This window comes from Tarenaya hassleriana, unplaced genomic scaffold (assembly GCF_000463585.1).
Source record: "Tarenaya hassleriana unplaced genomic scaffold, ASM46358v1 Cleome5, whole genome shotgun sequence".
NCBI lineage: Eukaryota > Viridiplantae > Streptophyta > Magnoliopsida > Brassicales > Cleomaceae > Tarenaya > Tarenaya hassleriana.
Window position 1 is genome coordinate 5,037,166 of NW_010967707.1, and position 27,693 is coordinate 5,064,858.

General features: G+C 39.9%; 7 protein-coding genes across 11 annotated transcripts in view; 2 read left to right on the plus strand and 5 right to left on the minus strand.

Moving 5' to 3' along the window:
• The window catches only part of LOC104827042 (sulfoquinovosyl transferase SQD2), a 4,171-nt gene extending 1,584 nt beyond the window's left edge, over window positions 1-2,587 (minus strand). Inside the window, exons 1-9 of the mRNA XM_010560060.2 lie at window positions 2,155-2,587; window positions 1,659-1,725; window positions 1,486-1,556; window positions 1,187-1,304; window positions 1,017-1,090; window positions 828-883; window positions 657-740; window positions 448-535; window positions 245-322 (exon numbers count right to left, since the gene is read on the minus strand). Of these exons, the coding sequence (XP_010558362.1) occupies window positions 245-322; window positions 448-535; window positions 657-740; window positions 828-883; window positions 1,017-1,090; window positions 1,187-1,304; window positions 1,486-1,556; window positions 1,659-1,725; window positions 2,155-2,525 (1,007 nt within the window). The 5' untranslated portion in view covers window positions 2,526-2,587. The remainder of the gene's footprint in view (window positions 1-244; window positions 323-447; window positions 536-656; window positions 741-827; window positions 884-1,016; window positions 1,091-1,186; window positions 1,305-1,485; window positions 1,557-1,658; window positions 1,726-2,154) is intronic.
• A 1,893-nt stretch (window positions 2,588-4,480) lies between these two features.
• Window positions 4,481-5,209, plus strand: LOC104827043. The gene has a single exon (XM_010560061.2). The coding sequence runs from the start codon at window positions 4,633-4,635 to the stop codon at window positions 5,032-5,034; it is 402 nt and encodes a 133-aa protein (XP_010558363.1). The 5' UTR covers window positions 4,481-4,632; the 3' UTR covers window positions 5,035-5,209.
• A 433-nt stretch (window positions 5,210-5,642) lies between these two features.
• On the minus strand, window positions 5,643-9,192 carry LOC104827044 (putative tRNA (cytidine(32)/guanosine(34)-2'-O)-methyltransferase). 2 transcript variants are annotated; one of them, XM_010560062.2, is made up of 13 exons: window positions 9,050-9,192; window positions 8,823-8,878; window positions 8,622-8,715; window positions 8,416-8,465; window positions 8,280-8,329; window positions 7,869-7,977; window positions 7,621-7,681; window positions 7,470-7,522; window positions 7,249-7,341; window positions 6,919-6,982; window positions 6,702-6,809; window positions 6,024-6,227; window positions 5,643-5,832 (listed from the first exon to the last, which is right to left on the minus strand). In XM_010560062.2, the coding sequence occupies exons 2-13, from the start codon at window positions 8,847-8,849 to the stop codon at window positions 5,816-5,818; spliced, it is 930 nt and encodes a 309-aa protein (XP_010558364.1). In that variant the 5' UTR covers window positions 8,850-8,878; window positions 9,050-9,192; the 3' UTR covers window positions 5,643-5,815. The 2 variants fall into 2 exon arrangements, with proteins under 2 accessions (XP_010558364.1, XP_010558366.1); XM_010560064.2 differs by lacking the exon at window positions 5,643-5,832 and having other exon boundaries at window positions 5,885-6,227; window positions 8,823-8,875.
• Window positions 9,193-9,438: 246 nt separating this feature from the next.
• Window positions 9,439-12,038, minus strand: LOC104827045 (putative serine/threonine-protein kinase). 3 transcript variants are annotated; one of them, XM_010560065.2, is made up of 7 exons: window positions 11,650-12,038; window positions 11,472-11,566; window positions 11,118-11,230; window positions 10,822-11,032; window positions 10,513-10,750; window positions 10,263-10,413; window positions 9,439-10,024 (listed from the first exon to the last, which is right to left on the minus strand). In XM_010560065.2, exons 1-7 carry the CDS (start codon window positions 11,784-11,786, stop codon window positions 9,665-9,667), a joined length of 1,305 nt encoding a protein of 434 aa, XP_010558367.1. In that variant the 5' UTR covers window positions 11,787-12,038; the 3' UTR covers window positions 9,439-9,664. The 3 variants fall into 3 exon arrangements, with proteins under 3 accessions (XP_010558367.1, XP_010558368.1, XP_010558369.1); XM_010560066.1 differs by having other exon boundaries at window positions 11,688-11,780; XM_010560067.1 differs by lacking the exons at window positions 11,472-11,566; window positions 11,650-12,038 and having other exon boundaries at window positions 11,120-11,224.
• A 2,089-nt stretch (window positions 12,039-14,127) lies between these two features.
• LOC104827046 (pyruvate decarboxylase 1-like) lies at window positions 14,128-17,299 on the minus strand. Of its 2 annotated transcripts, XM_010560069.2 has the most exons (5): window positions 16,490-17,299; window positions 16,066-16,229; window positions 15,006-15,963; window positions 14,699-14,911; window positions 14,128-14,482 (listed from the first exon to the last, which is right to left on the minus strand). In XM_010560069.2, the coding sequence occupies exons 1-4, from the start codon at window positions 17,006-17,008 to the stop codon at window positions 14,741-14,743; spliced, it is 1,812 nt and encodes a 603-aa protein (XP_010558371.1). In that variant the 5' UTR covers window positions 17,009-17,299; the 3' UTR covers window positions 14,128-14,482; window positions 14,699-14,740. The 2 variants fall into 2 exon arrangements, with proteins under 2 accessions (XP_010558371.1, XP_010558370.1); XM_010560068.1 differs by lacking the exon at window positions 14,128-14,482 and having other exon boundaries at window positions 14,531-14,911.
• A 1,791-nt stretch (window positions 17,300-19,090) lies between these two features.
• LOC104827047 (mitochondrial succinate-fumarate transporter 1-like) lies at window positions 19,091-21,279 on the minus strand. Its single transcript, XM_010560070.2, has 2 exons — window positions 20,709-21,279; window positions 19,091-19,797 (listed from the first exon to the last, which is right to left on the minus strand). Exons 1-2 carry the CDS (start codon window positions 21,117-21,119, stop codon window positions 19,258-19,260), a joined length of 951 nt encoding a protein of 316 aa, XP_010558372.1. The 5' UTR covers window positions 21,120-21,279; the 3' UTR covers window positions 19,091-19,257.
• A 688-nt stretch (window positions 21,280-21,967) lies between these two features.
• The window catches only part of LOC104827048 (AMP deaminase-like), a 7,152-nt gene continuing 1,426 nt past the window's right edge, over window positions 21,968-27,693 (plus strand). The window contains exons 1-18 of the mRNA XM_010560071.1: window positions 21,968-22,404; window positions 23,085-23,260; window positions 23,487-23,673; window positions 23,819-23,997; window positions 24,097-24,148; window positions 24,260-24,387; window positions 24,475-24,654; window positions 25,003-25,070; window positions 25,193-25,335; window positions 25,421-25,482; window positions 25,566-25,679; window positions 25,839-25,979; window positions 26,098-26,250; window positions 26,451-26,504; window positions 26,586-26,696; window positions 26,794-26,967; window positions 27,254-27,334; window positions 27,568-27,580. Coding sequence (XP_010558373.1) covers window positions 22,050-22,404; window positions 23,085-23,260; window positions 23,487-23,673; window positions 23,819-23,997; window positions 24,097-24,148; window positions 24,260-24,387; window positions 24,475-24,654; window positions 25,003-25,070; window positions 25,193-25,335; window positions 25,421-25,482; window positions 25,566-25,679; window positions 25,839-25,979; window positions 26,098-26,250; window positions 26,451-26,504; window positions 26,586-26,696; window positions 26,794-26,967; window positions 27,254-27,334; window positions 27,568-27,580 — 2,371 coding nt within the window. The 5' untranslated portion in view covers window positions 21,968-22,049. The remainder of the gene's footprint in view (window positions 22,405-23,084; window positions 23,261-23,486; window positions 23,674-23,818; window positions 23,998-24,096; window positions 24,149-24,259; window positions 24,388-24,474; window positions 24,655-25,002; window positions 25,071-25,192; window positions 25,336-25,420; window positions 25,483-25,565; window positions 25,680-25,838; window positions 25,980-26,097; window positions 26,251-26,450; window positions 26,505-26,585; window positions 26,697-26,793; window positions 26,968-27,253; window positions 27,335-27,567; window positions 27,581-27,693) is intronic.

The window sequence follows — 27,693 nt, forward strand, 5'->3', positions numbered from 1 at the left end:
AAAAAAAGGGGGGGGGGGGTCCTTTTTATGAATAGTTCATTAAGAAACATGCAAAATGTAGCCCATGGCAACTTCAAGCTCCCAACAGTTTTTCGTTCAACACTATGAAAATCGTAAACTTTGATGCATGAAGCCTCTCGAGAATCAAATAAGAAGAAATCTTCTAACAGGCTATGAAAACAATAATAATAGTTTACATAGAAATACCACTTAAAAAGGAGAGACGGGTATATATAAGCACCACCTCTTTAGGAAATCCAAACTTTTCTCAACGCCAAGACGCCCAACATGTACTATCAGTGGTTTATCTGGTTCGCCGTTACTGTTGAATACCAAAGCATTAGCAAAATCAACATGAATTCTATGGCAATAAAGAGAAACACGTTGCATAGAGCACGTGCATGTATATATGACTCTTGTAGTTTGTACCCAAATAAGGGTTCTTACCTCAGTCTTAGTCGCATTTCATGGGAGCGGAAACGGGGGTGAAAGCTTTCAGAATCAACACCCTTATTCCAAAGACGAAGCTGATCAGCTGCAGATATGAAAAGAATTTTAGATTAGGGCATCCGAGCTGAAAAATTATAAACAAAAGAAAAAGTATCTATATATCCATATATAGAGAATCAGGATAATGTATGTATTTATAACTTCACCTGCTGTTGCACCTGCTGTTAGAAGATCTTTCCCAATGGCGGCTGAGGGCACTAATGTAAGATCAGCAGCTCTGTGAAGGAATCCTGACAATATCATCCGAGTTCAGTATTATACTTTACAACACAAAACGTAACTTGGACACAACACTAAGAGACTAGTTAGATACATACTTATTATCGACCACATGGGCTTGACCAACCAACTAAATGTGTATCGCGGGATGTACCTGCAAATTACAGAAAGTTCAGCACCCAGCTGTTTCTAGAATACTGCAGTTTCTCCAATTGAATATCTCCATAGTATAAGGGTTATAATGAACTTGCAGATGAACGATTTCATGAGGTAAATGAGAAACTAACACTGGCACGTGTGTGTGGTAAGACATCACTATGGGTACAGACAGCATTTTTGCTATTGCTAGAGCACCAAAGACCTGCAAAGTAGTTCACAACTGATAGGTCATTAGCTGCTGATATATTCTTCATTAGTTGGAACCAAATTAAATGGCTTAATTTCTCAAAAGGCTAACCATTATCCCTGGAGATGAAGCGTGTATTATATCAGGCTTAAACCGTGCAACTTCCGAGATTATTCTAGGACTAAGTGCAAGCGAGAGGGGCACGTTTTGGTACAAAGGGCATGGAAAGCTACAGAACAGTAACAAAACCAAGATACACAGAAAAAGCTGAAGTCTTTGTGAACAGAAATTGGAGAAACCCAGTAAAAGCATAGACAATGAAATTGAAAGAAAAGTGATGAATGGATCACACGGACAGATTCGTAGAAAAGGGGAAACCCAGGAATTTGAGTAAGCTATATATTACTAACCTCCTTGATCCAATGACTTTTGCACCATGGAACTCCTGAGGAACGCCTTCGTGTGTTGTCACAACAATAACCTACGAGAAAGAAAAAACCATTACCCAGGAAAAAAACAGGGAACAACTCGTAGCTCAGTGCAAAGGAGACACAAGTTTCTTTCACAAGCAAAGCAAACACACCTCATCTCCCATTTCACGTAGATATTTTATAAAATTCTGGAACCTGTTTTTGTATCCGGAAATGTACCTGCAAGAGTAAGAGAAATCACTTCAATTGATTCATATGCCGATATAGCACCCATCCAAATCAATGAGTTCACAACTGTTAAGAGAGGCAAAAAAAGGAAATCCAGATTCCGAAATTATGGGAAACCAATGACCCAACTGTTCCCACATCTCAAATTTGAAACTTTGAACTCACTGCCTAGATTGATGGTGCTGATTTTGAACGATAAGGCATTGTCAGCGGCCTGAACCCAGTACTCGAAATTGACAAAGAACACAGATCCAGTCAGAGAACTTCTCATTCAAACGTCATACCGACGATCAAAACGACAAGCCGGCCAACAGTGGTCAACTAAACACACAACCCAGCACCAGACCCTTCACACAGGCTTTTCGTCGAACACGAGGTAGCCAAAGCGATTATGAAGAAACCAAATCAGGAAAAACTTACGAAAACGGCGAAGGCTCAACGAAAAGAGCGATTCTCCTCGGCCTGGAGACCATCTCCGAATCAAGAAGGGGAGCTTCAATATCCTCATTCCCACCTTCACTAACCTCCGTGATCGTCATATCGTTGGACCCAGAAGAAGAAACCACTTCCCGTCGAATCTCTTTGCGACAGATCCTACCTTTCTTGCGAGGCAAGACAGTTTGCAACCTCGACCTCGAGAAAGGTTTGGAGCAAGAGAGGCCGAGAGAAACAGGGAAGTTGACAAAAGAACAGCTTGGAGAAGACGAAGTGGTCGTCGCGCTATGAAGAAAATGACGAGAGAGAGAATGATTTGTAGAGAGAGAAGAAAGGGGCATATTTTTCCCCAGCATAAATTAAGAGAAAAATATCCGAATATTTTCAATCTTGTTCTATGGAGAAGGAATCTGAAGAAGAAGAAAACAGTAAATAAAAAGGATATTCGATCTGAGAGAGAGAGAGGGATGACAACGATTTGCGAAAATAAAAAGGCTCACACCAAATTATTTATTAAACAATAAATAAATAAATAAATAAATAAATATTTTTCAAATAAACCAAATAGAAAAACTCAAAATAAACTCAGACACGAACCCCTAATCCAGGTCATATGTTGTGTCACAAATCACATGCTTAGTAACAAAATCACATGTTTAATCTTATATTTAGGAGGTCATTTTGTAGGTTTTTTTACGTATCAAATAAAGCATGGGATAACACCAAATGGTGTATGGACTGACCCCTCATATATTAAAGTTTAATTTGCCTCATATGTAATACGATTATGTGATCTGTTTTCTTGTACAATAGATGCGTAATGGAGTCACCCACAAACAAGATTCGGCATATGGGTATTGTTTGATAAATACGCTTTCCTCCCGACTTATTAAATATCTTTATATTTTTTTCCTTATTTTGTATATTAAAGGAATGGGCACTGAGCCCATATTTGTTTTTAATGGATCGAATAATTATTTTTGTAATGGCTTCGACACGTGATAGATAAAGCCCATATTTTTCACTTTATAGAGTAGAAAAGTATTTCATTATGGGCCTCACTGACGGTCCAAATTAAAAATACAAGGGTTTTTTTTAGCATATTTTACCGATTGTTAAAGCAGTAATTTCCCGAAGATAAGCCCAATACAAAATTAAATAATATATAAAAGTATATTTCTAAATTTATGCAAGTATTTTCACACCAAATATAAGGATATCAACAGTTAACTGTATCTAAAGTCTAAAGCTAAACAACCAACAGGAAAAAGAACCTTTATTTAATTTGATAAACATTACTCAAAAGTTAGCCTCTTAGAATTAAATTTGAATATTTTTTAGTCATTGATTGGGAGATTATGACAGATTTCAGATATTTGTTGGATATAATTTTTAATGAATAAGCAAAATTTCTAAAAAAAAAATCTTATATATTACAAATATAAAATATTCAGCCCTCATAATTCACCTTAAAAATGAAAAGCTAACAAAGAGAAACTCAAAGTGACATTGTCACATTCCATTTTGTTTTACCTTTTAAAAAACAAATCTTCATCATATTTAGTTTTGACGTAACCAGTCATTTCAGTTTTGACCAAGAATCGAACTAGAATCCGAATACTAATATAATTGTGTGTATATAGTTTTGGTCCGACACTCATACTATAATGGCTTTCCATAGAACCTGGAAAATAAAATATGAATCCCAGAATCATCTTATAATATGTATATAATCATTTTAAATCTGAAACCCTAAATCTATTTCGTAAATGAAGATACATTTTGATCATGTAAGTTCTAGAATTGTTGCTCATTCCAAGAAGAAACAGTTATCCCTTTTTGTCTCCAAGGCCCCTCCCTTTTCCATGTCCTTGAATTTTGTCCCACTTGTTACACTCCATACACACTTCTCTCTAGGGCTGGGCGTTTCGGTTCGGTTCTTCGGAACCGGACCGAACCGAACCGTTAAAACGGTATTTTTCCCGACCCGAAACCGTTGTTATTTCCCGAACGGTACCATTTTTAGAAAACCGAATTTTCCCGGAACCGAACCGAACCGAACCGAACTTTAAAAATCCCGAAAAACCGAATATTTTTAAAGGAAATCTAACATTTTTTTTAATAAAACCCGGAACCGAACCGAACCGATACCGAAACCGAACCGAACCGAATACAATAAAAAACCCGATTGATACCTATTTTTGTAAAACCGAAAGAACCGAACCGAACCGATCTATTCCGTCCCGAACCCGAACCGTTTCCCGAAACACCCACCCCTACTTCTCTCCCTATACCCTTCAAAACCACCCATGTACCATCTCTCTCTTTAGTCCCTTGCACCAATCTCTCTCTCTCTCTCTCCCTCTCTCTCTCTCTCTCTCTCTCACACACACACACACACACACACACACACACACACACACACACTTCGCATATTCATCAAACAGAATTTCGCAAAACAAGATGTCAAGAAAAGCATGCAAAAGAGTGAGCTTTAGTCCAGACCCAGAAGCCACGGACGAACCAATCTTCCCGAAACAACGAGGATTCGGCTCCTCACCACAAGGCCGGAGAAGGGTCTTCGTCGGAATTCTCAGTTTCGGCCTCAGAAGATCGCCGGCCAGAAGGTTTCTCGGACGTCTCAGCGGCAGAGTCGCCGAAACGCTGCGTTTTATATCTTTGGGGGAGAGGAAAACGACGTCGTCGTCTTCCTCTTCTTCTTCATGTTCGTCTATTTACCTGGCGAGGTCCAAGTCTCTGGCGGAGTCAGAGTCTCACCGCGCCGAAGCCATCGAAGACTGCATCGAGTTCTTGAACTCATCTTCTCTGTCGAGATCAAACTCGGTCTCCGCGTGTTCTTGTTAGGCGAGTTCATCCGATTCCTTGTCGGGTCGAAATCGAAACAGAGCTCACATATGGTTTTATTATATTGTAAAAGTTCTTCAAGAAGCGAACGAAAAGAAAAAGAAAAAAAAAACTCGTTGAGATAGCTTGTGTTTCGTCATTTACTATAAAAAAAAAAAAAATCTGTCATTCTTGATATTCTTGTTCCTAATTTAAATGAACATATGAAGCTGACGACGACTCAGCTTCCAAACCCATGAATCAATGACATCATAAATGCAAGAAATTGTAATATAAATAAAAAATCATATAGTCGAATTCATTTCCATGTCTAAATGCAACGTTTAGTGTTTTGGTTGGAGAAATAAGAGAAGCAGCGACAAAAAGGAGGGATAAATAATATTTTTGTCTTGTTTTTTTTTCTTGTCTGGCTTCGTCGTATCAAAACATGACATGTTTTAAATTTTTGTAGGTCCATGAAGGGCTGTGTATATTAATAAACCCTAAGGATCCAACGACAATTTTGTTCAAAGACCATACAAGACAAACAACGGCTGTCTTTGAGCATTAAGGTTGCCAGTTGTGGTTAGGTTGAGACATTGTAAAATGTCGGTCGAATTCACTACCTCTATCTTAAATTTCTTGAATTCAAATCATACGTTTTTTTAAGGGTTTGCCAAAAAATTGTAATCGAACCCGTGGATTCTGTTTGACAAAAATTAAAATTTCCTTAAAAACAGAATACAAGCTTGATTGGTGTCACTTTGAGTGTGCTTGCAAACGCATCCAAAAGCAACATTGGTCACGCAGCCTTTAATTCTTTTTGACCCACAACACCATTTTCACCATTTTCACCAGCAGGAAATTCCAATAAAAGAAAAAAAATATATCTAATTAATGAATATAACATGAAAAGAATACAAAAAAGGTGAGAATAATAGTGTTTCCAGGAATCCAAGGAAGAAGGAAAAAAAAAACTTTATTGTTTCAATTTTAAGAGTCTCGGATACCTTGGTTGGAAGCTTTCTTGAGCTGAAGAGCTCGTCGATAAGGAGGTGCAATGGGGGGCTGGACCGGGTCCAGGCTCTGGTACGAACCCTCAGCGTCTTTGGGGAGAGGGTAGGACCGGTCGGAATCATAGCCGGTAAGATCCCCGCATGCCAAAAAGGGGATGTACACCTTGTTGGGTCCTTCAAGCCACCCACTACTGCAATCTGCCAAAAAAACAGGTTTGATTTGGTTTAGATTCGAAACAAAACAGAGTTTCGAGAGAGACGGATAAGAAGATTTCAGATACCAAAGAATGTAGGGGAAGCATGTGTATACACGCAACGCACAGAAAGCAGATTCCTTTTCTTACCAGAATAAGCAGAAAGAAATAATGGGCATTTCACGAAAGAGAGCATTTGGGTGAGTAGGTTGAGAAATGACAGTTGGCCATGGACTGTACTATAGCACAAGCACAAGCTACCTTGTTGTCTCCAGTTGAAAAAGAAGATTTGTAAAGATGGGATATGCTTCTAGAAGAGAAAAAGTATAATACTTGTGCAACAAAAAATCAAGTAGTAAAGGCTTAATATATCCAAGAGAAAAACAAGAGGCATTCATGGAAGACTGTGAGGTTGTTTGTAAGAATGAATTCTCCTGCTGAGGAGGTATGAAAAAGATACTGAAGGGCAGGCACTTACCGAGATCACTTCCACCCGAAGGGCTTCCCACCATCTCCAAGAGACGATACAAATCACTCGGGTTAAATCCTTCGGGAGGGGAATAATTTTCACAGACCGCAAAAGCCTCTGTAAAATAAGATAGGAGGAGCTCAGCTTCTCTAGAAAGCAGATCGTAGCATGGTTGATGGAAGAGAAACTTGAGTGAGCAATCATGCCATGTGAAAGTTACTCTTACCTATGCTAGAATTGCGGCTGCTTTTCGGTTTTGCAAAAGTTACTGTTGGAAAAAATAACTTCAGCTGCAGAAATAAACAGCTAAAATGTATAAATGATTTACCATCAGAAACTGTAACAATATCAAGAGGTTCCATGTCAAAAGCTAATGCCATGAGTATTAACTTATATCCTGTATCTAGACGCAGATCCATCTAATCTTTAACACTTTTATGAATCCACAAGCATAGGAAGGAGATATTTCATACTAGACCACGCTCCAGGGTCTTAACTGGGGGTTAAGGGGGATAAGGCTAGAAATCATACGTTTCACCAAATCATATAAACTTACCTGACAGTATAAGAGACTCGTATCCTTTCCACGGAAGATCTTAGCAATAAATTTTCCGCCTTCCCTAAGAACGTGGGTAACAATTGTTAAGCCCTGAAAAAAATGGTGTTATTGTTATTATCCATGACATAAAATCTTCTGGGAAATGCTAATTTCTTAGTCAAACATGGCACATGAATTATGCTGAATCAAAGGCAGCATGAGTGAGAACCATGACTTACTGCGAGTATGAGTTGAGATTGGACAAATTCATCCATGTCGTGCAAACCGGTAACTGCAAACCAAAATGCAAACGCATTATTTTATTGGCATATAAATTGTGAAACAGAAGTGAGTAAGCAAGTTGAAAGAAAACCGCATTTACTGTCTTACCATCAGGAGCGCCATCGCAAACAACCAAGTCAGCCTTGCAACCATCAAAGTGTCTAATGACCTTGACAAATGCCAAAGAAAAAAAAGGTCAAACACTGTTTGTAAACACGAGCAAGAAGGAGCACATAATATCACTCTAAGGTTTGTAACTACAAATATGGAAAGGCTACAAGATTTAAAGGGGAAAAGAGAGAGGGTGTTAAGCAGGGAATGGCTAACTTCTACAAATGTAGGTGGAGAATTCTCACCACTTCTGCAGTGCGAGCATTGGTTATGTCCCCTTGAACTTGAATAACACCTTCTATCGGAGCCATGGGCTGCAAATCTATGGCCACTATAAGAGGAAGATCACTGTCCCTGCAAGTAATGAGTCGATTTAAAAACATTGACTTAACTGGACAATTTTCAATGCAACAAAAAAGTTTGACTTTGCCAAGAATAGTGAATCAAGCACAATTAAAAAGCACCCTAACACTGTGATTCAAGCAACCAATGGGCCTTAATTTCAATGCTAATTTATGCACTGTAAGCATGATAAGTTGCATACTTGTTACAACTGTATACCGAACTATGCTGGAAAAGGTGTAAGAAGAAATAAATGTCAACATTTACATGAATCCTTCACAACAAGCCCAAGGCATTACACTTATGAAACTTACTTGGAATCGGGCAAAGATTTGGCTGGAAGATATAATTTACGACTCAGGACCTACAAATCAGAAGCATGTACAAATTCGTATACATATACTAAAACACTCGATATGACTGAACAACAATCCACTCAATAACACATACCTGACTCCAGCTACCGGGTGCAGCACATAAATCCACCACCCGCTTCACTCCTGAATAAAGTTTTCAAAAACAATATCGTGAATTTTCGCATTACTGAGCACAAAAAAGCACTGGGTTCATTGCTAGAATGGGTAACAAGTAAGTTGATGTATCGGGATGATGGTTCATGAGAGATAATCTCCAAAGCAAAGGGATTCAAAGAAGACCTTCAAAAATGTTGAACTCTTCATCTATCTGAAGAAGCTTAAACGCACTTCTGGCGCGCCAGCCCTCTTCTTTAGCCTTTCGGTAGTAGATATCCTGTTAAAAAAAAAAACCCCAATTTACTCAAGGATTTATCCGTCACGGCTGAAGCATCCCGAAAACTTTATGCCCCGAGAACAAATGAAAATGCAATCTAAACATACCCTTTTGTCCCGCGACGCTTTTCCCATATCTTTTGCAGAAACGAACTTTTAGTCTGCTGCAGTAATCAGACACGCAGCTAGTGATCAGATGCAACCAATCAAGTTCATGAACAGTTTGAGAAAACTGAGGGGGAAAAGAGGAAATTAGAGGAAAAGGGTGTCTATGAGGCATTTTCTCGAACATGTTATTGGCATACATTACATATCAACAAAAGAAACACACGTACCTCGGAGCTGGTCAAAATAACTTTGCAGTACGGGAAAAGCAGAAGAGATGGAACGGAGAAGGAGGAGACTTCGCGCGAATCAACTGATACTGAAGATGCAAAATACAACAAAAGATTCTGGAGAATTCAGGGTTTCCTCGTACTGTGCCCTAACTTTTAACTAATTGAGACCCAATAACGTGGTTTGGCACTTGATAGGTCATCTTTTTCTCGTTAGTTGGGCCTTATTGGGCCTATGACGTTACCCATGGGCTTTGCACGCCGCAATGTCTTTCTTTCCTGAGAAGCAAAAGCAAATTTGTTCTCGTGCAACAAGGTGTTTGTCGTCAAGGAAATAGCACGTGACATACCAAATTTTATGCGATTCATTATAAATATGAAAGAACCAATATTCCAAAAATATCTTAATTAAATACAAAAAAAAAAAGACGAAAAAAAACGATGGTCAACTCTCCATCACTCTATGAAGAGAGAGATTTTAAAATAAATAAATACATTACTCTCTAATCCGTCCATAACAATACCCGCACGTGTGTATATATATATATATATATTTTCATATGATATATCACCTAAGAATGTTACTGCTGTATCAAAAGAAGTAAAAAAATTAAATCATCTGGGAGCCATATGAGTGATGCTTCCAAAGCTAAAAACAGAGGTGGAGGAAGGGTGATGACGTGGACCAGCTTTCCCGTTATAGCGTTGATACTGAGACGAGGAGCTCTCCTCGGAGCTGCTGACGTGGCGGCGGCCCCTGTAGACACCTGGCTCTGTCAGCGCGCTGTCGTTGAGGTTAATCTCTTTCCTCGAGAGCATTTCGACCACTTGCTTCATGTTCGGTCTCTTCTGGGCGGCGGCCTGAGTGCAGAAGAATGCTACTTTGATGAACCTTATGACTTCTTCCTCTGGATACTGCGTCAGTTCAGGGTCTATTAACTCTACCAGTCTCCCTTCTTCTCTTAGTTTCCATGCCTGCAAACAGGAACAGTTAGAAAAAAAAACATGCCTGGTCCGTTCTATAAACGAATATTTAGACATATTCGCATGGGTGAATAATATGAACGCTGCAGGGTAGAGTGCCATCTTCAACCTCAGCCGCATGAACAGTGAACACAGTCCTACCTCCACAATCCCATGGCAAAGTGATAGTTTTTTTTTTCTGAGATGGAGAAAAAAAAGGGTTTTTACTTCTGGGTTTTGCGAAGCTTACCCATTCGACAAGAACCGAGAACCCGTCTCCGAAAGCTGCCTTGCCGCTGCTACAGCCGCTTATTATCTCGAGCACGAGCACTCCGAAACTATAAACATCTGCCTTTTTTGTCAGCTGTCCCAAAAGAGCATATTCCGGGGCGAGGTAACCGCTGTAAGTTAGACCTCAGATTATGTCAGAAGATGAAGACTGAGTTTGAGTTTCGAGCATTAGGTTTCATAAGACGATATGGACTCATCATCCTTCTTACAAAGTTCCAGCGACCCGGGTGCTGACATGAGTGACGTTGTCCGGGAAAAGCTTCGCCAAACCGAAATCTCCAATCTTGGGAGAAAAGTCTCTGTCCAGAAGGATATTACTCGCCTTGATGTCTCGGTGTACAATGTGGGGTTCGGCTTCCTCGTGAAGAAAGGCTAGTCCCAATGCTGTGCCCAGACAGATCTCTGCTCTTTTCGACCAATCAAGCTGCACGTATTTACTCTTCGAACCTAAAACATCAGAAACCGTAAAAACCTCTGAACATATATCCAAGAGCCACCAGAAAACAACAGATCAGTACCGAGCAAGACACTGGAAAGGCTGTTTCTCTCGAGGAATTCATAGACAAGAATCCTATTGTTCCCTTCCACGCAGCAGCCGATGAGTTCGACGAGATTCGGATGATGAATGTTTGATATGGTGTTAATCTCGGTCAAGAATTCTTGTGTCCCTTGTCTAGATTCTGCCGAAAGGGATTTCACAGCTACTTGGGTGCCATCCCTCAAGACTCCCTGCAAAAAAATCCGAACAATCATCACTCATTTCGCACAAATGATGGAGAACGTGAATGAAGATTAAGCGCAAAGATCATCTCACACGGTAAACAACTCCATAGCCACCGCCTCCGATTCTATTTGAAGGGTGGAAATTATTAGTGGCCGATCTTAAAGAACTGTGTGAAAACACCCTCACATTGTTGGTGACAATCTCTGGCCATCCATAAGTGTTCAGAACAACAAAAGCTTGTGAGATCAGCGAACGAAAACAGAACAAGTGACTAAAAAAACTTCCTCAAAAACGCCATCAACATGTCAATCGCCCAAACCATAGCTGAATTCTGCAGATTCTTAGTTATTCATCAAAACCCTAATATGAGATTTTTCCTGAATTCTATAATGTACTTATCGAAGTTCTAATTCACCAGAGACAATCATTCATCGAATTGTTTACCTTGCGCCTCTCTTTGACCAAGACCATCACTTCCTTTGCACATATCGAAAACTCCGAAACAGTTGCAAAGCATCACAGACCCCAGAAAATTCCACCTGCGTCACCCAATAACACATGAATCCGATCAGCACCGAAATCCGCGAGTTCAAACCCAGGAAAGAAAGTATAAGAAAAAAACCGAAATTGGGTCGAGAAATTTCGAACGGAAACTGCTACCCGTCTCCTCGGTTTCGTCTTGTCGTGTGCAGAGGGGCAGTCTAGGTCAAATTTTGGAAGGTGGGAGAATTTTCGTGGCTTTGTGGGAAATTTACACATCAAACATGCGAAAACCTCAGAACAGTGGTGGAAAAAATGAAGGGTTCCATTTTGTTTCAGGTAATTTTCAACTTCCCGTGAAGTTTTTCATAGATTATTGAAGAACGAACGAAACGCTAAGAACCTTAAAGGAACTCATGAACAGAGACAGACAGAGAAGAGAACGACGTTAAAAGGAACTCCTCTCTCTCTCTCTCTCTCTCTGCTGAAAGAGACCGCTTCACGACGCCTTCAAAGTCTGGATTTCAATACTCGCAGAGATTATTTTGCTTTGATGAGTCTCTCGGTGCACCAGTGTGTGGAATGATTAGTGGAATAATAGTTTAATTAAATGTTTAAATCCCAACTAATCTTAATTTGCACCAGATGATTTGTACATTGCTGGACTAACGACAGAACGCACCACTTATGGCTTTACCATATGACTATTATAAATAATAGTATACTATAGAATAATAGAATAAGATTAAAATGGATTGATTGGAAAAAGTTTAAATGGGTTGACAATAACACATGTTTAATGATTGTATATCTTTATCATTTTTTTATTTATTTTTATAAGTCAAAGTTTTAAAAATAAAATTAAGAATCATGTTTAAGCTCGTTAATCAAACCACACGGCACATTAATTGACCAAGTTGCCGCCGCCGCCGTTCAAACTACTTTGCAGTAATTTTTCTTCTTTTTTCCTTAGCTGTTATGTTGTTAGAACCTTTTAAATTATTATTATTATTATTATTGACGTCATCATTCCGCACAGCTTACGCAATTAATAGAATTTTTTAATAACGAGTCCAAGATCAAACAATTTGTACAAAAATTAGATCTCTTTATAACTCATAGAAACTAAAAATAAATATAAGTTAACAAAAAATTTATTCGTACAAAAATTAGATCTCTTTATAACTTATTGATATAACATCTGATTTTTGTAACTACATCAAACTTATTACAGGTTTTCAAAATCAAATACGCATTACCACCTAAGTTTTTTTTTTTTGGAAAACATATTGTAATTATATGATATAATATTGAAATAAAATAAATACCATCGATAAAGATTATGGAGATTTGTCTCCTTCTGACTTTAGGACCAACAAATATGCAACAGCATGCGTTTGATAATTTTTAAAGTAAACACATATGCCTTCTAATCGCTTAATCTGTTCACGCTTTATATAAAAAGATTATATTAGTTACAATATGATGTGGATACCAGTCATATATATATCAATGTGATCCTTATTGTTTATATTTGTTATGATATATAGATTTATCTAACTATTTACATTTTTTATTGGATTTAAAAAATCATGAGATATTTTTGTTAGACACATTTTCTATTTTGTGTAGATATCATGGTATTTAATTAGATATATTTAGTTATTATGGATGGTTATCTATGATATAAATTCAGTTGGATGTGAAATATATATATGCAGACTTATTAACTTCTTCCAAATGATGTCTAATTGGTTCCTTTGAAAGAAATTCCATGTTGAACATTCATATCTAATAATTATATATGACGATTAAATGTGTATATCTCGTACTAGTATTTGACAATTTTTTAATGGGACATGTTATAATCTAGTCTTTGATATTGGTAGTTCCACTTGCATTATATAGTATTCGATGATATTTTAGAAAAATTGTCTATGATAATACTGTCTCTAATAATCATATATTCGATATTTTTTTGTATCAGTAATATCAAATTCAATGGAAGATGATGTTGATCCCAGGAAATCTTGAATCATTTTGAGTTGGAATATGACTTTTATATGCGGAATAATAATAACCTCTAGAAGAAGTTTTGGCCTTGAAGAATTAATGTGGTGACATATTTTTCGGAGGAAGACAGCAAGTAGTTGGTATAGGAAAAGTAAAAATGGCACGTTGTGCATTTCGAAGAGGTCGAATTAATACTCAAAAGATCAATCAAACCACAGTATCACACGGTGAGGGTAGGTGTCATCTATTCAAATGCAAACTCTAACACACATCACTTTCACATTATCACGTACATATATTTTTTTTTAACGGTGGAAAACCCATCGCCACAACCATTCGGACCGGACACCCGTTACAACATCTCAGATAGTAAACCCTCGACTCCGCGTAATAGCTGGCAAACTCACGGAATAGATAAACCAATCGAATCTGACCAATCCAAGGAAAACTCAGACTTCAGAAAAAAAATCAAACCGACACTATCGTATAAAAGGATTTATCATTTTTTAACGGTAGAAGACTTCCCCCACACATATATATATATATATATATATATATTTATAATGCTTTTTCTATAATGAAGTCATTAAATAAAATATTCGATCTCATAACATTGGATTTTAGTTACATAAATCAATATCTGATTTTTTACATGTGCATGTGTGTTGAATTTCACTAGGTTATGCGTTACAGAGTTTTCCAAAGGAAAAACCAGATTGAAGATGAACAATGGCCTCGGGTCTTTTTTTAAACAAAAAAAAAACAATCTCAAACGAATTTAACCAACTTCGTTTGAGTTTGTTTTTTCATATAAAAAAAAAATTAACCAACTTACAATAAAAAGACCAAAATGCCCTTTACTCAGTCGACCTGTTCTTGAACCTTCTAATCTATTCCAAGGCTTCCTCTGTTTTGTTCTTCTTGTTGAGAGATCTTGCCAATTTTCTCTGACCAGATTCCAACTGCAAGATAGTTTGACTATTACTTCAAATACTCAGTCTTTCCCTCCAAACACCAAATATCAGATTGATTTATCCGTTAAAATTTTCAAAATGACGCAACACCAATTTGATGGATAATAAAAGAACAAAGATAATTAAAATCGCATTATACCGTCCTTTTTTTTTATTCAAATAAAGGATGAATAGGCACAAAGAAAAAGAGAAGAAGACAGAGACCGTGCAGAAATCATTAGGATTTCTAAGCAGGAGAAAAGTTGTCTACTGAGGATTAGGGGGACGGCTGTTGGCGGCGGAGACACGAGAACCCCACTGGAGCAGCTCTTTGCTTGTGTCGTCCTTGTGAACTATCACTTCTATGAAACACAAGCTGTCTTTCTTCTGGCATGTCGCTGTCTCAATCGCCTCCACCAGCTCTTCTTCGCATCTTACCTGCCTCAATTCAACACCCGTTACATTACCACCAGAATATCGATTCATTGTTTTCTTTTATCAGATTCTTGATTTTTTTTTTTTAATATCTCACCTTGGCCGTCCAGCATTTGCCTTCGCCGTTGTGTATGGCGTCCACGAGACCAGTGTAGTTCCAGTTCTTGATCACGTTGTAAGGGCCGTCGTGAATCTCCACTTCAATGGTGTAACCGCCGTTGTTTATAAGGAAGATGATGCTCTTCTGCCCGTTTCTGAGCATCGTCGATATGTCCTGAGCCGTCACCTGGAAACTCCCGTCTCCGATGAAAGCCAATACTCGTTTCTCCGGAGAAGCCTGGGCGTACCCGAGAGTAGCACCCACCGACCATCCGATCGACCCGTATTGCATCTGGAACTCGTACCCGCATCCCTTTGGTAGCTTCAGCTTTTGGCAATTGAACCAAGAATCTCCGGTCTCAGCGATCACAGCGGTTTCGCTAGACAACATCTGCTGAATGTGTTGGAACATGATGTTAACCGTCAATGGCTCTTTCGGATGGCACTTCAACGGCTTCCCTTCAGGCACAAATATCCTACAGTAATTTTCATACGCCGTTGCGTTCCTCTTGATCCGTTTCGCAAGCTCCCTCAGGAAATCGCTCATCAGAATGCACCCGAAAGCCGGTCCATTCGCTATAGTGACACGGTCCGGTTGGACAATGATCGCCTTCTCCTGCTTGAGGAGGAGAGAGTACCCGACCGAGCTGTAGTCGTTGAAGATCGGGCCAACGAATATATAGGCGTCTGCAGATTCAACGATCTCTGAGCAGAAGGGTGTGCTCACAGCTCCCCAGTAGGTTCCAATGAAGTGAGGATGATGCTCAGGGACAAGGCCCTTAGCAGAGGGCATCACGGCCAGGGCATACCCTGACGCATCAGCCATATCAACAAAGGCATCGGTGGCCTTAGCCACTCGCAGATTGGGGCCACCCACCATGACGGGTTTGACGGCCTTGTTCAGAAACTCAAGGGTTGCATCCACCGCAGCTTCGAGACCCATCTTGTTGCTCAATCTGGATGAATACAGGTTGCGGTAAGATTCCTAGACATGTGGTTTTTTTTGGGATTTAATGAACAAATGGGATAAAAAGAAAAAGAAATAAAGAGAGGCTTACTTGGGCGAGAGGGAAAAGGGGACGGGGTCGCGGCTAAAAGTGCGATGAGGAATTCCGGCCAAGTTACAGCTGATGCTGATGTAGACAGGTTTGCTCTCCTTCAGTGCCGTCGATATCGCCCTGTCTATCTGTTCGTGTGCGTCCTCCAAGTTCGTCACCATTGCCTGAAAAATTGGAACGAAGATTTTCAAGATTTGCAGAAAATGAAGAGACAGATAGCTCATGAATCGATTCAAATGCACATTTCTTCAACCAAACTGGGCATTAGGGTCTCTGTCACGGTGTCTAACTAATCAGAGCCAGAGAGATCGATCAAAATCGGAAACGAACTAACTGTTGTACACGCATTGTTCACGAACAAAGATACTGAATAACATAGTCGAGAACCAGAAAATATTATTTTCGATTTAGATTTGTAGTTTACCTGATAGCAAGTGACAGTTCGGAAGCACCTGAGCTCTTGGCTGAAATTAGGCAAACCAATGGTGTGATGAAGAATCCTGTTGGTGCCATAATCGTTCGAGTTGGGACCTCCGACGATACAGATCACCGGAAGATTCTCACTGTACGCGCCAGCGATCGCGTTGAGGACGCTGAGTCCGCCAACGGTGAAGGTCACGACGCAGGCTCCGACGCCGCGATTCCTCGCGTAGCCGTCAGCGGCGTAACCGGCGTTGAGCTCGTTGCAGCAGCCGATTAGATTGAGCTCCGGCTCCGCGATCAAGTGGTCGAGCAGCGTCAGGTTGAAGTCGCCGGGGACGGAGAAGACGTCGGTGACGCCGACCTGGACCAGACGCCGTGCCACGTGGCGGCCAAGGGTGGCGTCGGAGGGGCCGAAGGCGGAAACATAGTTCTGGATGGTTGAAACTGCGCCGTTCGGGGGGCTGCCGACCTCACCATGCGCCGGCTTGGTCGTGTTGATGGATCCGATCTTGGTGTCCATGGATGATGGAACTCACTTGCTCAGTGGAGGTGGAAGAGAAGTATGGGGTTGTAAAATGGGAACTTTGATATTTTAGGGGCCGAAGTAGGAATTTTTTGAAACTTGCTTTGTGTGCTTAGAGAGCGAAAATGGAGGGACTTTATAGGGGGGGGGAGTAAATGGTGTGGTGCAGTGGCGGTTTTGGAATCTGAAGGCGTTCCTGAGGTTCCGTTGGCTTGTGGCAAAAACGAAATTAAGTAGTATTTGTAAGGGCAATCTGCTATAGAGCTTTGGGAGGGTTGGGAAAGACGCGTGCGGTTTACGCACGTATGTGTGAGAATACTCTTGTGTTCAAGCACCATTTAATAATACGCTATAATTTATAATTTACTGACAATTTGTAGGGACTTTACCATATGACTATTATAATATGCCGTAGACCCCTATTACATTATTCATTGTTCATACACGCGAGGCTCATGCTAACATTTTCTATCGTATGATTTCGTTTAAAAAAAGGTGTAATGTAATATTTAATCACAAACACATATTTATATATGGCATTGTAAATCCAAATTACTTTTACGTTATTCCAACCCTATGCATGCACTGCAAATTTTGAGAATATTACCAATAAGACAAAAATGTAACAAAATAAAACCATTGCTTAATAATTATCAATAAGGTGTTAGTTTATAATTACGTTTAAATTGATGAAATAGTTACAGAAAACAAGGGGATCTCAAAGCTAATCCGCGATATCTACTTGTTCGATTGTTAGGGTTAAATAAATTAGGAAAACTATTTTTATTTTTTGAAATTATAATGCAACAATATTATTCGTATCTTAGTATATAATTTGGTTTTTGGGGCGCACGTCGTTAGCTCGATACCATTACAAAAACAGTATTGAGTGGGATCGTGACGACAACCTGAATCAATAATAGAAAAGACTTTCAAGTAAATAATTCAAGGTGGGCTCTATCAATGATCGCAAGAGTCTGATATGTTGTGTACATAAATACTCTCACGATTAAACTCGTGGCCCCTTGTTTCCGACTCTTAAACGAAACCCCTATTAATTCCTAAACGCGCGTTCTTCTCTATCCCAGGGGTAATTTCGTCTTTCAATGCAGAGACCAGCGAGCCAGAGAGGGCTACTTCTTTTTTTTTTTTTTTTTTTTTTTTTTCAAAAATTACTAGTTTTTTTTTTACCAAGTGAACGGTTATAGTTTTTTAAAATCGGAAAAACCGAAAATAGATTTAAACGAACCGAATAAACTATCCTTACTTGTTTTCTTTTGGTTTGATGGTAATCCCATTAATACAATAAAATATATAAATTTTGTAAAAGCAAAACAGCTTTCAAATGTTTAATCAACCATCGAATCCAACGCTCGTTTCATGAATATTTTTATTTTTATAATGGGTTTAGTGCACTTTTGAGAGGAACAGTAACGATTGCTGGTTAAAGATCATCAAGCACCTAGAAAATCAGGATGATCTCTTCACGGTAATAGCCTTTGAGAACTACCTCGTCATTTGTTTCATCACACCCGGTTTCGTAAACCGACGGGATTTGTCGTCGGTAATTTCCTCCCCCAACTTGTGATCCCCCGTATTATGCATGCGTAAGTGAACACGAAAATGACATGTAAATTGTAATAAAGACATATTATCACTCTCTTCGGTAGTTAACTGTTTTACAGATTCCGCACAAAGAATATTCCTTTTCTATTCTGTTCTTGTTTTGTTGGAACATATAAGAATATCTTTATGTATGTATGTTCATGGAATGCTATTGCCACCTGTTGATGTGTATCTGCAGTGCATATATATATATATATATATATATGTAAGGCAGTGTGTGTTTATATAGAAATTTCCCTCCGCGTTTGCGTTGGTATCTTCAGCGTTCCACAAACGCGATTTCTTGAAATAGAAATAAAATCACACAAACTAGAGCTAATACGAATCTCAATCAGTTCTGAGTAACAAATACAATTTGTAAAAAGAAATCTCTATATATTCTTTTAATCTGATTGATGGGTTATGGTATGCATCGGATACCATACATTCTGAATTATTACCTCATAAATACGATTTATTCCCGGGAAAAACAATCCATCTTTAAAAAATTCAAGCCCCTCAAGAAGAATTTCCCAAGCTTGAACCCGAATTTCAAATGGGGACAAGCAAAAAATGGAATGTCAGAGAACAAAAAAGAAGAAATTTGGGTTGAGAGGAGAGAAGAAGAAGAAGAAGAATACCTAAATGGGAGAATCAAGAAGATATCTCTTCTCATAAAGACCAATGACCTGATCAGCAACCGCCCACATGATGGCTTGACCCGGTGGAATCCTCATGAGCCGCGGCAAGAGCCCTTTCCACAATGCCAATAGCCCTTCCTCTGCATAAATGGTCCTTATCGCGTGAACCATCCCTCTATATTTCAATCCACCAGCCCCATCTCGGCTTTGAGCCATCAGCCTCGTCTTGACCACGTCGAATGGTCCGGTGCAGATTGGACCGGCAGTGCCCGCCAAGAAGCCAGAGATCATTGACTGCCATGGCTGTAGCACTTTGCCATCCCCTTCATGTTTGTGCCATAGGACCACGTCAAAGGCGTTCTTGGCTGTGAACATAGCGGCTTGGTTCGTGCCGTTGCGCATTACAGTTGGAGCAGCTCCTGCCCATAGTCCGAGCACTCCTTCCTCTCTAATGATGGTTCTAGCACAGTGTATGGGTCCCTTGTACTTGAGGAGATCCGTGCTTAATCCTTTTTGTTGCTGAAGTCTAATTTTCACAACCTGGAGAGAAGGGAGAATAATAACTGTTCCAGGTTGGAATGGAAATTGATGTTTGAATCGCTTGCGATGAAACTGTGATATCAAGATAACGTTCAACAACTCGCATTCTTCGAAGCAATACTTGCAACTGGAATGAAATTTTTCTACCAGATGCTCTTGAGATAGTTCTACCACAGCCCAATTTAACATTACTCAACTTTTGTCATCTGTAAACTTTATAATGATCGGTACTAGTTGGCCTCTGGAATCACTTAACAACCTCATTCCGCCCTTAGAAGGTCCGATTGTTTTGGGAAGCAGGATGCAATATCCTGACAGTTACTTGGGAACCCAGGACAAAGTAATCATATGTATGAAACTAAGACTCACTGCCTGTCCACCTGATGTTTCTACTGACATGAACATATTCGACTTTGGTAAGTACAATCATAACTGTCATCCATACTAACCAGAAGCAGAATGCTCCTCTATCCTAGATTCCTAGTGGAGAAATCTAATGCCCTAATCAAAGAACATATATTTTTTAACACCTCAATTGCTACAGTCCGAGAAAGACTACCCTTTGGAACCTGGTCATCAAAACAATTGAGGTTTGAGGCATAAAGAGTTGAATGGTCACTAGCCACATTCCTGAGTTTCACGAGTTTTCCTTAATCGGAAGACTAAGCTGCGGCCAGCATTTACATATAGTTCAATACTAATCATTCTGAAAAAGCGCCTCTATCCACGGAAAACAGTAGCTCTTCCCCTTTCTCTATCTGGCATCACTCTTGTACCTAATATATTTCAGGTCCGACCCACTAGCTATTATTCAACCATAGCAAACAAAAGGCACCAAATAAAACAAGAGAATGACTTGGATTCGACCAACTTTTGAGCAATGATGAGTGCGGAAAGGCAAAATCGCTGACCTCAAACGGCGTGACAATGGCGAGAGCCTCGAGGACGCCTGCGCCAAACCCGGAGAGAAGACGGCCGCGGTTGCTTAGCTTCCCGGTCTCGGAGTCCTTGAACGCGGACTGGAAAACGGCGTTGGATCCCATCCGGAGCGCGTACTTGAGCGTGAGGTGAGTCGCGAACGGCGTCAAGCCCTTCCAGAGCGCCCGAACGCCCTCCGTTCGGGCCACCGTGGAGCCGCAGTGCACGATTCCCTTGTACGCCCCGCCCCGGTCGAGCTGCAGGCGCGTCTTGATGACATCGATCGGCTGCAGACACGACGCCTCAACGATTCCTCCGAGCGAGCCCGACACCGCCTTCATGTACGGCGGAATCGACGCATTCTTCGCCGGCGATGTCGTCTTTGCCTCCTCCGGTTTCGCCATAACCGGAGACAATCTAGGGCTCCCTCTATCTATCTCGCCGAGAAATTAGTCGTTTAATTATCGAATCACAATGACCGGACCATCTTTTTCCAAGTTTAAAATGACAAAATATTCCAAGAAATTTCTTCATCGATATATATATACATGATACAGAGCCGAAGCTCATAAATTTCAGTCGATAAATAAGTGAAAAACGGTTAAATCTAGTGGAGTGTTTGTGCTTCATTCTTACAGATTCGTTCCTTTATGGGCCGAGCTTCATGAGTTTTTCTTATAGGCCCAATTCGAATTCTGGCCCATTCAGACGAGCAACGCCATGGAGCCTTTTTCTTTTTTCTTTTTTCTTTGTTTTTTAAATTATAATAATCACTACACACGAGCACCGAATAAAGACAAAAAAGGAAGGAAATGACAAATGTGCCACGTGTCACGTGGTTATTGGATAGACACCACGCCACCAATGTGTATTAAGGATGAATAGTGAATAAACGTGCGTTATCGACGAAAATGCGTGACACGGATAATATCATATATCTGTCGAAAACGACCGGTAACCTACTACGCTCCTCCACGTCCCCTTGAAATCTTTATCCAATTCCAGTCGAATCCTACTCGAATCCCCACTGAAAAATACATCAAATGAATAGCGCACGTGTGAAAAAGCGTATACTATTACTGTAGAAAGCCAGTAAATACGTGAAAAAATAAATCAAAATTAAAATATGCAAATAATGGTAATATTGTTGTATATGAGAAAATAAAGGGGTACTGTCGTCTTTTCGTCTCCGTACGTCTCTTGCCTATAAATATCATCAGGCGCCGCACATGTGCAGAAGAGACCACTCTGGCCTCCATTTCTCCTCGATTGTAGGGTTTTCTCGTTTCCCTACTCTCGGAGAAAGTCCAGACAATAGTGAAGCGAATGCGGAAATGGACAATTACGCTCTTCATCTAGCCATGGCGGCCCTCGTCGGAGCCTCCTTCGTGGCAGTGTCGGCGTATTTCATGCACAGGAAGACGCTTGCCCAGCTCCTAGAGTTCGCCAAGTCCGTCGAGAGAGACAGCGACTCCGACGATGACTCACCCCGGCGGCAGCTGAAGAAACGGCGCGGCGGTTTGCGTCGGAAGACCGACGGTCACTATCGGCAAGTCTCTGCTTCTTTACCGGACGTGACGGCTATTTCCGGCGGATACGGCGGAGGGGACGGGAAGCGCCCCAATGGCCCTCCGGTCCTTGTCGATGGTATTCCTTCTGGTTTGCCGAGGCTTCGCTCGTTAGCTGAAGGTACGCGTATATGCCGGAGTAATTTTCTTCCGTTATTGTTAGCGGATTATTCAACCCGATCGATGATCAGTTCTAACTGAAAACTTTTCCCCAAATACCGAATTTTGCTTCCAATTGTATGCAGTATGATTGCTTCTAACCAGGAATTTATTGTACCTTCAGTGGAATCAGTGGTAGTTCGGTGGTCATATATAGGTAATTTAGTTTCGGTTAATCGGGTTATCGTTGCAAATGGCGGAGTCGAGAGTTTAGTGCACTGTTTATATCCTGTAGTTGACGATAAGTGGTTCTTGTATTAACTGTCTTCAATTGAGATCTTGCTGCGGGGAAATGCAAATTACATGTATGTTTAGAGAGGAAGGTAACATATCTGCCAAGGGTAAACGTAGATGGACAATTATGTTCCAGTTAGTGGATGGTTATGGATTATCCATTACAGTAGTAGTTTTGTTGTAGAATTGTATTATGTTTCAATTGAATTTTCTCAACAGGAAATTCAAATTAGATATGTGGGAAATGTAATTCTGGATTGTAAATTAATTGACATTTTTATGGACAGGTAATCGAGATATATCCCTACTACAAGCTACCTTTCTGTTCCCACCTGTTTTCAGTTCCTTCTTATGGATGTTTGTGGAAGCTGTTAAAATATTCAAGTAAAAAATCTCTTACTGTTGCAGGCAAATCCTCGATGCTTGGAAATTCAACGAAGAGAGTTGGGAGTTTCATTAGGCCAACTTCGCCAAAATCTCCTGTTGCTAGTGTCTTTGAAAGCGTGGAAGGATCAGACGAGGAAGATAATATCATTGGTGATGGCGAACTGGATGCTTCATTAATGCATACTAATGGGGATACTGTGAGTTTATTCTCCATTTGCAAGCGTTTATTGGTGTTTGTGCCTTGCTAATATGTTGGAAGAAACAAAAATGATAAGGTGTTTGTGCCTTGATAAGGATATAGTTGGCATTACTGAAACAAACTCTTGGTATGCATAATCAGTTGTTCCACCTGGGTTATGATTTGGAAAGGGGAATAACAGAAACATGATACTTTCTTTTCTTTTGTATTGGTTTCATGTGCAGGCTCTGAATTTACCAGATCTTATGAATGGTAATGGAGAGCAAATAGGTATGGCTAGTGCAAATATTATTCGGTCTCACAGTGTGTCTCGTGATTTGCACGGCGTTCAAGCTGACCCTATTGCTGCTGATATACTACGGAAAGAGCCAGAGCAAGAAACATTTGTGCGTCTTAATATTTCTCCGATGGGTAATAACGATCTCATTCTGTTCTCTAGTAAACTCATCTTTGCACTGTGTTAGCTCTTGCAATTTGCAAATAAGCAATGATATGTCAGACCAGTAAACACAACTTTACAAAGCCTTCTGTAAGCTTTTTAACAAAAATTTTCCAGAGGTACCAACACAAGATGAAATTGAAGCATACGCGTGCGTACAAGATTGCCTTGAACTGAGGAAAAAATATGTCTTCCAAGAATTAGTATCTCCTTGGGAAAGAGAAATAATATCTGAGCCCTGCACTCCGAAGCCCAATCCTGATCCATTTGCTTATGTTCGCCAGAGAAAATCCGATGTGAGTTTGTACTTCTGTTTCCCATATTTATATTGACCTAAGGCTTTCACCTTTCTTTTCACTGTCCATCTGATACACATAAATTTTACCTTTTTGTAGCACTATTTTGAGATGCGAGATGGTGTTGTCCATGTCTATGCAAACAAAGATTGTAAGAGGCCACCACTTTTATTTGGTTTACTTTTCCGCTCTCACTTATGGTCAGTCGCACTATTTGTTGATGCTTATTTTTTCCTCTTGTCGTGCCTCTGTTTAATGCCAGCAAAAGAAGAACTCTTCCCTGTTGCTGATGCAACTGCATTTTTCACTGATTTGCATATTATACTTAGAGTTATAGCAGCAGGAAATATTCGAACTTTATGTCATCGTCGACTGGTTCTTCTGGAACAGGTATCTATGAAGTTGATAATGATCTCCTGAGGTGGATGCTGCATTTTCTTTCTCTCACTATATTGACACTTTGCCTTTCAATTTCAGAAATTCAATCTTCATTTAATGCTTAATGCGGATAGAGAATTTCTTGCTCAGAAAAGTGCACCACATCGTGACTTTTATAATGTCAGAAAAGTTGATACTCATGTTCATCATTCAGCATGCATGAATCAGAAACATCTTTTGAGGTTTATCAAGTCAAAACTAAGGAAAGAACCTGATGAGGTACGTCTTACAATCTCCCCCTCCTCCACCCCCCATATATATGTATGTGTAGAATGAGCACTCAACGCTAAGCAGCAAAACTGTCTGTGTCACAAAGCTAAAAGCGTTATTGTTTTAGGGAATGGGGGATGTTTTTAGCATGTTTTTCACTTGATTTGTTGTGCATAATGAGAGAGCGCGTTGTTATGTTATTTCATTGTATTTTTGCCTTTGATAATTCTCCTAGGAATTGCATGAAATGTTACATATATTTTCTGAACGTTTGTGTGACATGTTCTCCTCTTTCCTCTTGATGTGTTTTGTATGATCACAGTGGATGTTCTTTGACCTTGAGGCTTTTTTCCTCAGGTTGTTATTTTTCGAGATGGGACATATATGACCTTAAGAGAGGTTTTTGAGAGCCTGGATTTAACTGGGTACACAATGATCTTCTATTGTTTCAGCCATTGAGAGAGACATTATGGGAGGCATATCTTTAATTGCAATGTTTTCCTTGAAATGGAAATCATATTTGTCATTCTTTTGATTCTCTTCGTAGGTATGATCTGAATGTTGATCTTCTGGATGTTCATGCTGACAAGAGTACTTTTCATCGATTTGATAAGTTCAATCTGAAGTACAACCCCTGTGGTCAGAGTAGATTAAGAGAAATTTTCCTTAAGCAGGAAAATCTTATCCAAGGTAGGCAATCACATGATTTTACTCAATCACCGAAAGTAATTTCTACTGAACTTTATTCTAACTGTCTTGTACTTCTTTTTCACAGGGCGGTTTCTCGCTGAATTGACAAAGCAAGTGTTTTCTGATCTTGCAGCAAGTAAATATCAGGTTAATCTCTGTCCATTGCTGATTGATCATGCATGCTGGAATTCAATAGTCTTTATGTTTTGCTCATGTAATGTTCGCTGCAGATGGCTGAATATCGAATATCAGTATATGGTAGGAAGATGAGTGAATGGGACCAACTGGCTAGCTGGATCGTGAACAACGAACTATACAGTGAGAATGTTGTTTGGTTGATTCAGGTGTTCACAAGATATTGGATCTTTAACAGTTATCTATACTCAATTGATATTGTTAAAATGAATTATGATTTTTAGGATGGTTGACTTATATACTTATTGCTAGATATGGATTTATTTGTGCAATACATGATATCTGTACTTTTTTTTCCACTTTTCCAGCTACCACGCCTTTATAATGTATACAAGGATATGGGAACAGTAACATCCTTTCAGAACATCCTTGATAACGTCTTCATTCCATTATTTGAAGTAACTGTCGATCCAGATTCTCATCCTCATCTGCATCTGTTCCTGAAGCAGGTTTTCATTTCTTGACTTTGCTTATTCCAGTTATTGATGTTTCTGGTTTAGGCGACTACATAAGGCATATCTTTGAAGTTGCTCCTAATTGTAACTAATCTTCTATCTGCGAACTTAGGTTGTCGGGTTTGATTTGGTGGATGATGAAAGCAAGCCTGAAAGACGCCCTACAAAACACATGCCCACACCAGCTGAGTGGACCAATGTGTTCAATCCTGCATTTTCTTACTATGCATATTACTGCTACGCAAACCTCTACACCTTGAACAAGGTACGTTTCAGTTCTTTTTTTTTCATATATCCATTTGGTCTTCTATTTGGCTTCTTGTTCAAATAGAAGCCATGGCGCTCAACTTAGGCTGTGTAACTGATATGTCTACAGCGAAATGACAAGGAAAATGATCCTCATGTGGAATCATGGTAGTGTTTCCGTTATTTATTTCTTGTGACATCTACGAATTTCTGCTGCAGCTTCGTGAGTCGAAGGGCATGACAACAATCAAATTCCGGCCGCATTCTGGCGAGGTATTTATTCGTTTTCTTTGTATTCCATGAACAAGGTTTTGTATGAAGCTGACGGTTTCTTGAGTACTTCTAAAATATCAGGCCGGTGACATTGACCACCTTGCTGCAACTTTTCTCATTGCGAATAACATTGCACATGGAATCAACCTGAGGAAGTCCCCTGTTCTTCAGTATCTCTACTATCTGGCACAGGTCAGAAAAATCGCAGTAACCGGCATAAACCTCCTCATCTTAGACTTATTTTATGTTCTCAAGATCTTTGATCTTCTCCTTTTTTTTCCGTTATCAGATTGGTCTGGCAATGTCTCCTCTGAGCAACAATTCCTTATTCTTAGATTACCATAGAAACCCATTGCCCATGTTCTTTTCAAGGGGTCTCAATGTTTCTCTTTCAACTGACGATCCACTCCAGATACACCTTACGAAGGAACCTTTGGTGGAAGAGTATAGCATTGCTGCCTCTGTAAGCCTCTTCTTCTGTTCACTAGATACTGATATATACGTGTCAATCCATTCTTTAACGCAATGGCACAAAGCACTTATAGAAACATTGTTTGTTGATGTTCAAGTGGACTAGAGAAGCTTGCATGTATCATATTTATGGAAGTCCTTTAGATTGATGCACGGACTTGAATCCTGGTTTACACAAGTAAACCTTACATATACACACGTACGCGCGCACACACACACAATGATGAAGAGGTACACAGACGTATATGATAATTGATCGGCGAATCATATTCTTTCAGGTATGGAAATTGAGTTCATGCGATCTGTGTGAGATTGCTCGTAACTCGGTAATCCAGTCGGGTTTCTCGCACGCTTTAAAGGTAATTCCCCATGAGGCAGTCCCATTTTCATTTGGGCTGAAGTTTTGAAACTGAAGGAAATAATGAACGTTTTATGGTGTTAGATTGAGGCAAAAGAATTATTGGTTGAACTTTACTATTTTGGTTTCATTTTTCTTTATCATTTCACAAACTTTTTGTTGCCAACGTTAGTTGTGGTATTCGGGAGTGATGCCACAACTTGTGCTAAAACACACTGGTTAATTTCTATCCAGTCGCACTGGATTGGGAAAGAGACGTGACGGCTATTTCCGGCGGATACGGCGGAGGGGACGGGAAGCGCCCCAATGGCCCTCCGGTCCTTGTCGATGGTATTCCTTCTGGTTTGCCGAGGCTTTGCT

Bases quoted from the DNA above. Each gene is read 5' to 3' on its own strand.
- LOC104827043 (XM_010560061.2), top strand. From the start codon at position 4,633: ATGTCAAGAAAAGCATGCAAAAGAGTGAGCTTTAGTCCAGACCCAGAA.
- LOC104827044 (XM_010560062.2), bottom strand. From the start codon at position 8,849: ATGGGAAAAGCGTCGCGGGACAAAAGG. The intron at 8,330-8,415 runs GTATGTGTTATT...TCTGATTTGTAG, and splicing joins CACCCGGTAGCTGGAGTCAG to GTCCTGAGTCGTAAATTATA. The intron at 7,682-7,868 runs GTGAGAATTCTC...GCATTTGTCAAG, and splicing joins ATGCTCGCACTGCAGAAGTG to GTCATTAGACACTTTGATGG.
- LOC104827045 (XM_010560065.2), bottom strand. From the start codon at position 11,786: ATGTGTAAATTTCCCACAAAGCCACGAAAATTCTCCCACCTTCCAAAA. The intron at 11,033-11,117 runs GTGAGATGATCT...ATTTTTTTGCAG, and splicing joins GCTATGGAGTTGTTTACCGT to GGAGTCTTGAGGGATGGCAC. The intron at 10,414-10,512 runs GTAAGAAGGATG...TCTAACTTACAG, and splicing joins ACCCGGGTCGCTGGAACTTT to CGGTTACCTCGCCCCGGAAT.
- LOC104827046 (XM_010560069.2), bottom strand. From the start codon at position 17,008: ATGGACACCAAGATCGGATCCATCAACACGACCAAGCCGGCGCATGGT. The intron at 16,230-16,489 runs GTAAACTACAAA...CCAATTTTTCAG, and splicing joins GAACTGTCACTTGCTATCAG to GCAATGGTGACGAACTTGGA. The intron at 14,912-15,005 runs GTGAGATATTAA...GAATTGAGGCAG, and splicing joins GCAAATGCTGGACGGCCAAG to GTAAGATGCGAAGAAGAGCT.
- LOC104827047 (XM_010560070.2), bottom strand. From the start codon at position 21,119: ATGGCGAAACCGGAGGAGGCAAAGACGACATCGCCGGCGAAGAATGCG. The intron at 19,798-20,708 runs GTCAGCGATTTT...CCTTCTCTCCAG, and splicing joins CCATTGTCACGCCGTTTGAG to GTTGTGAAAATTAGACTTCA.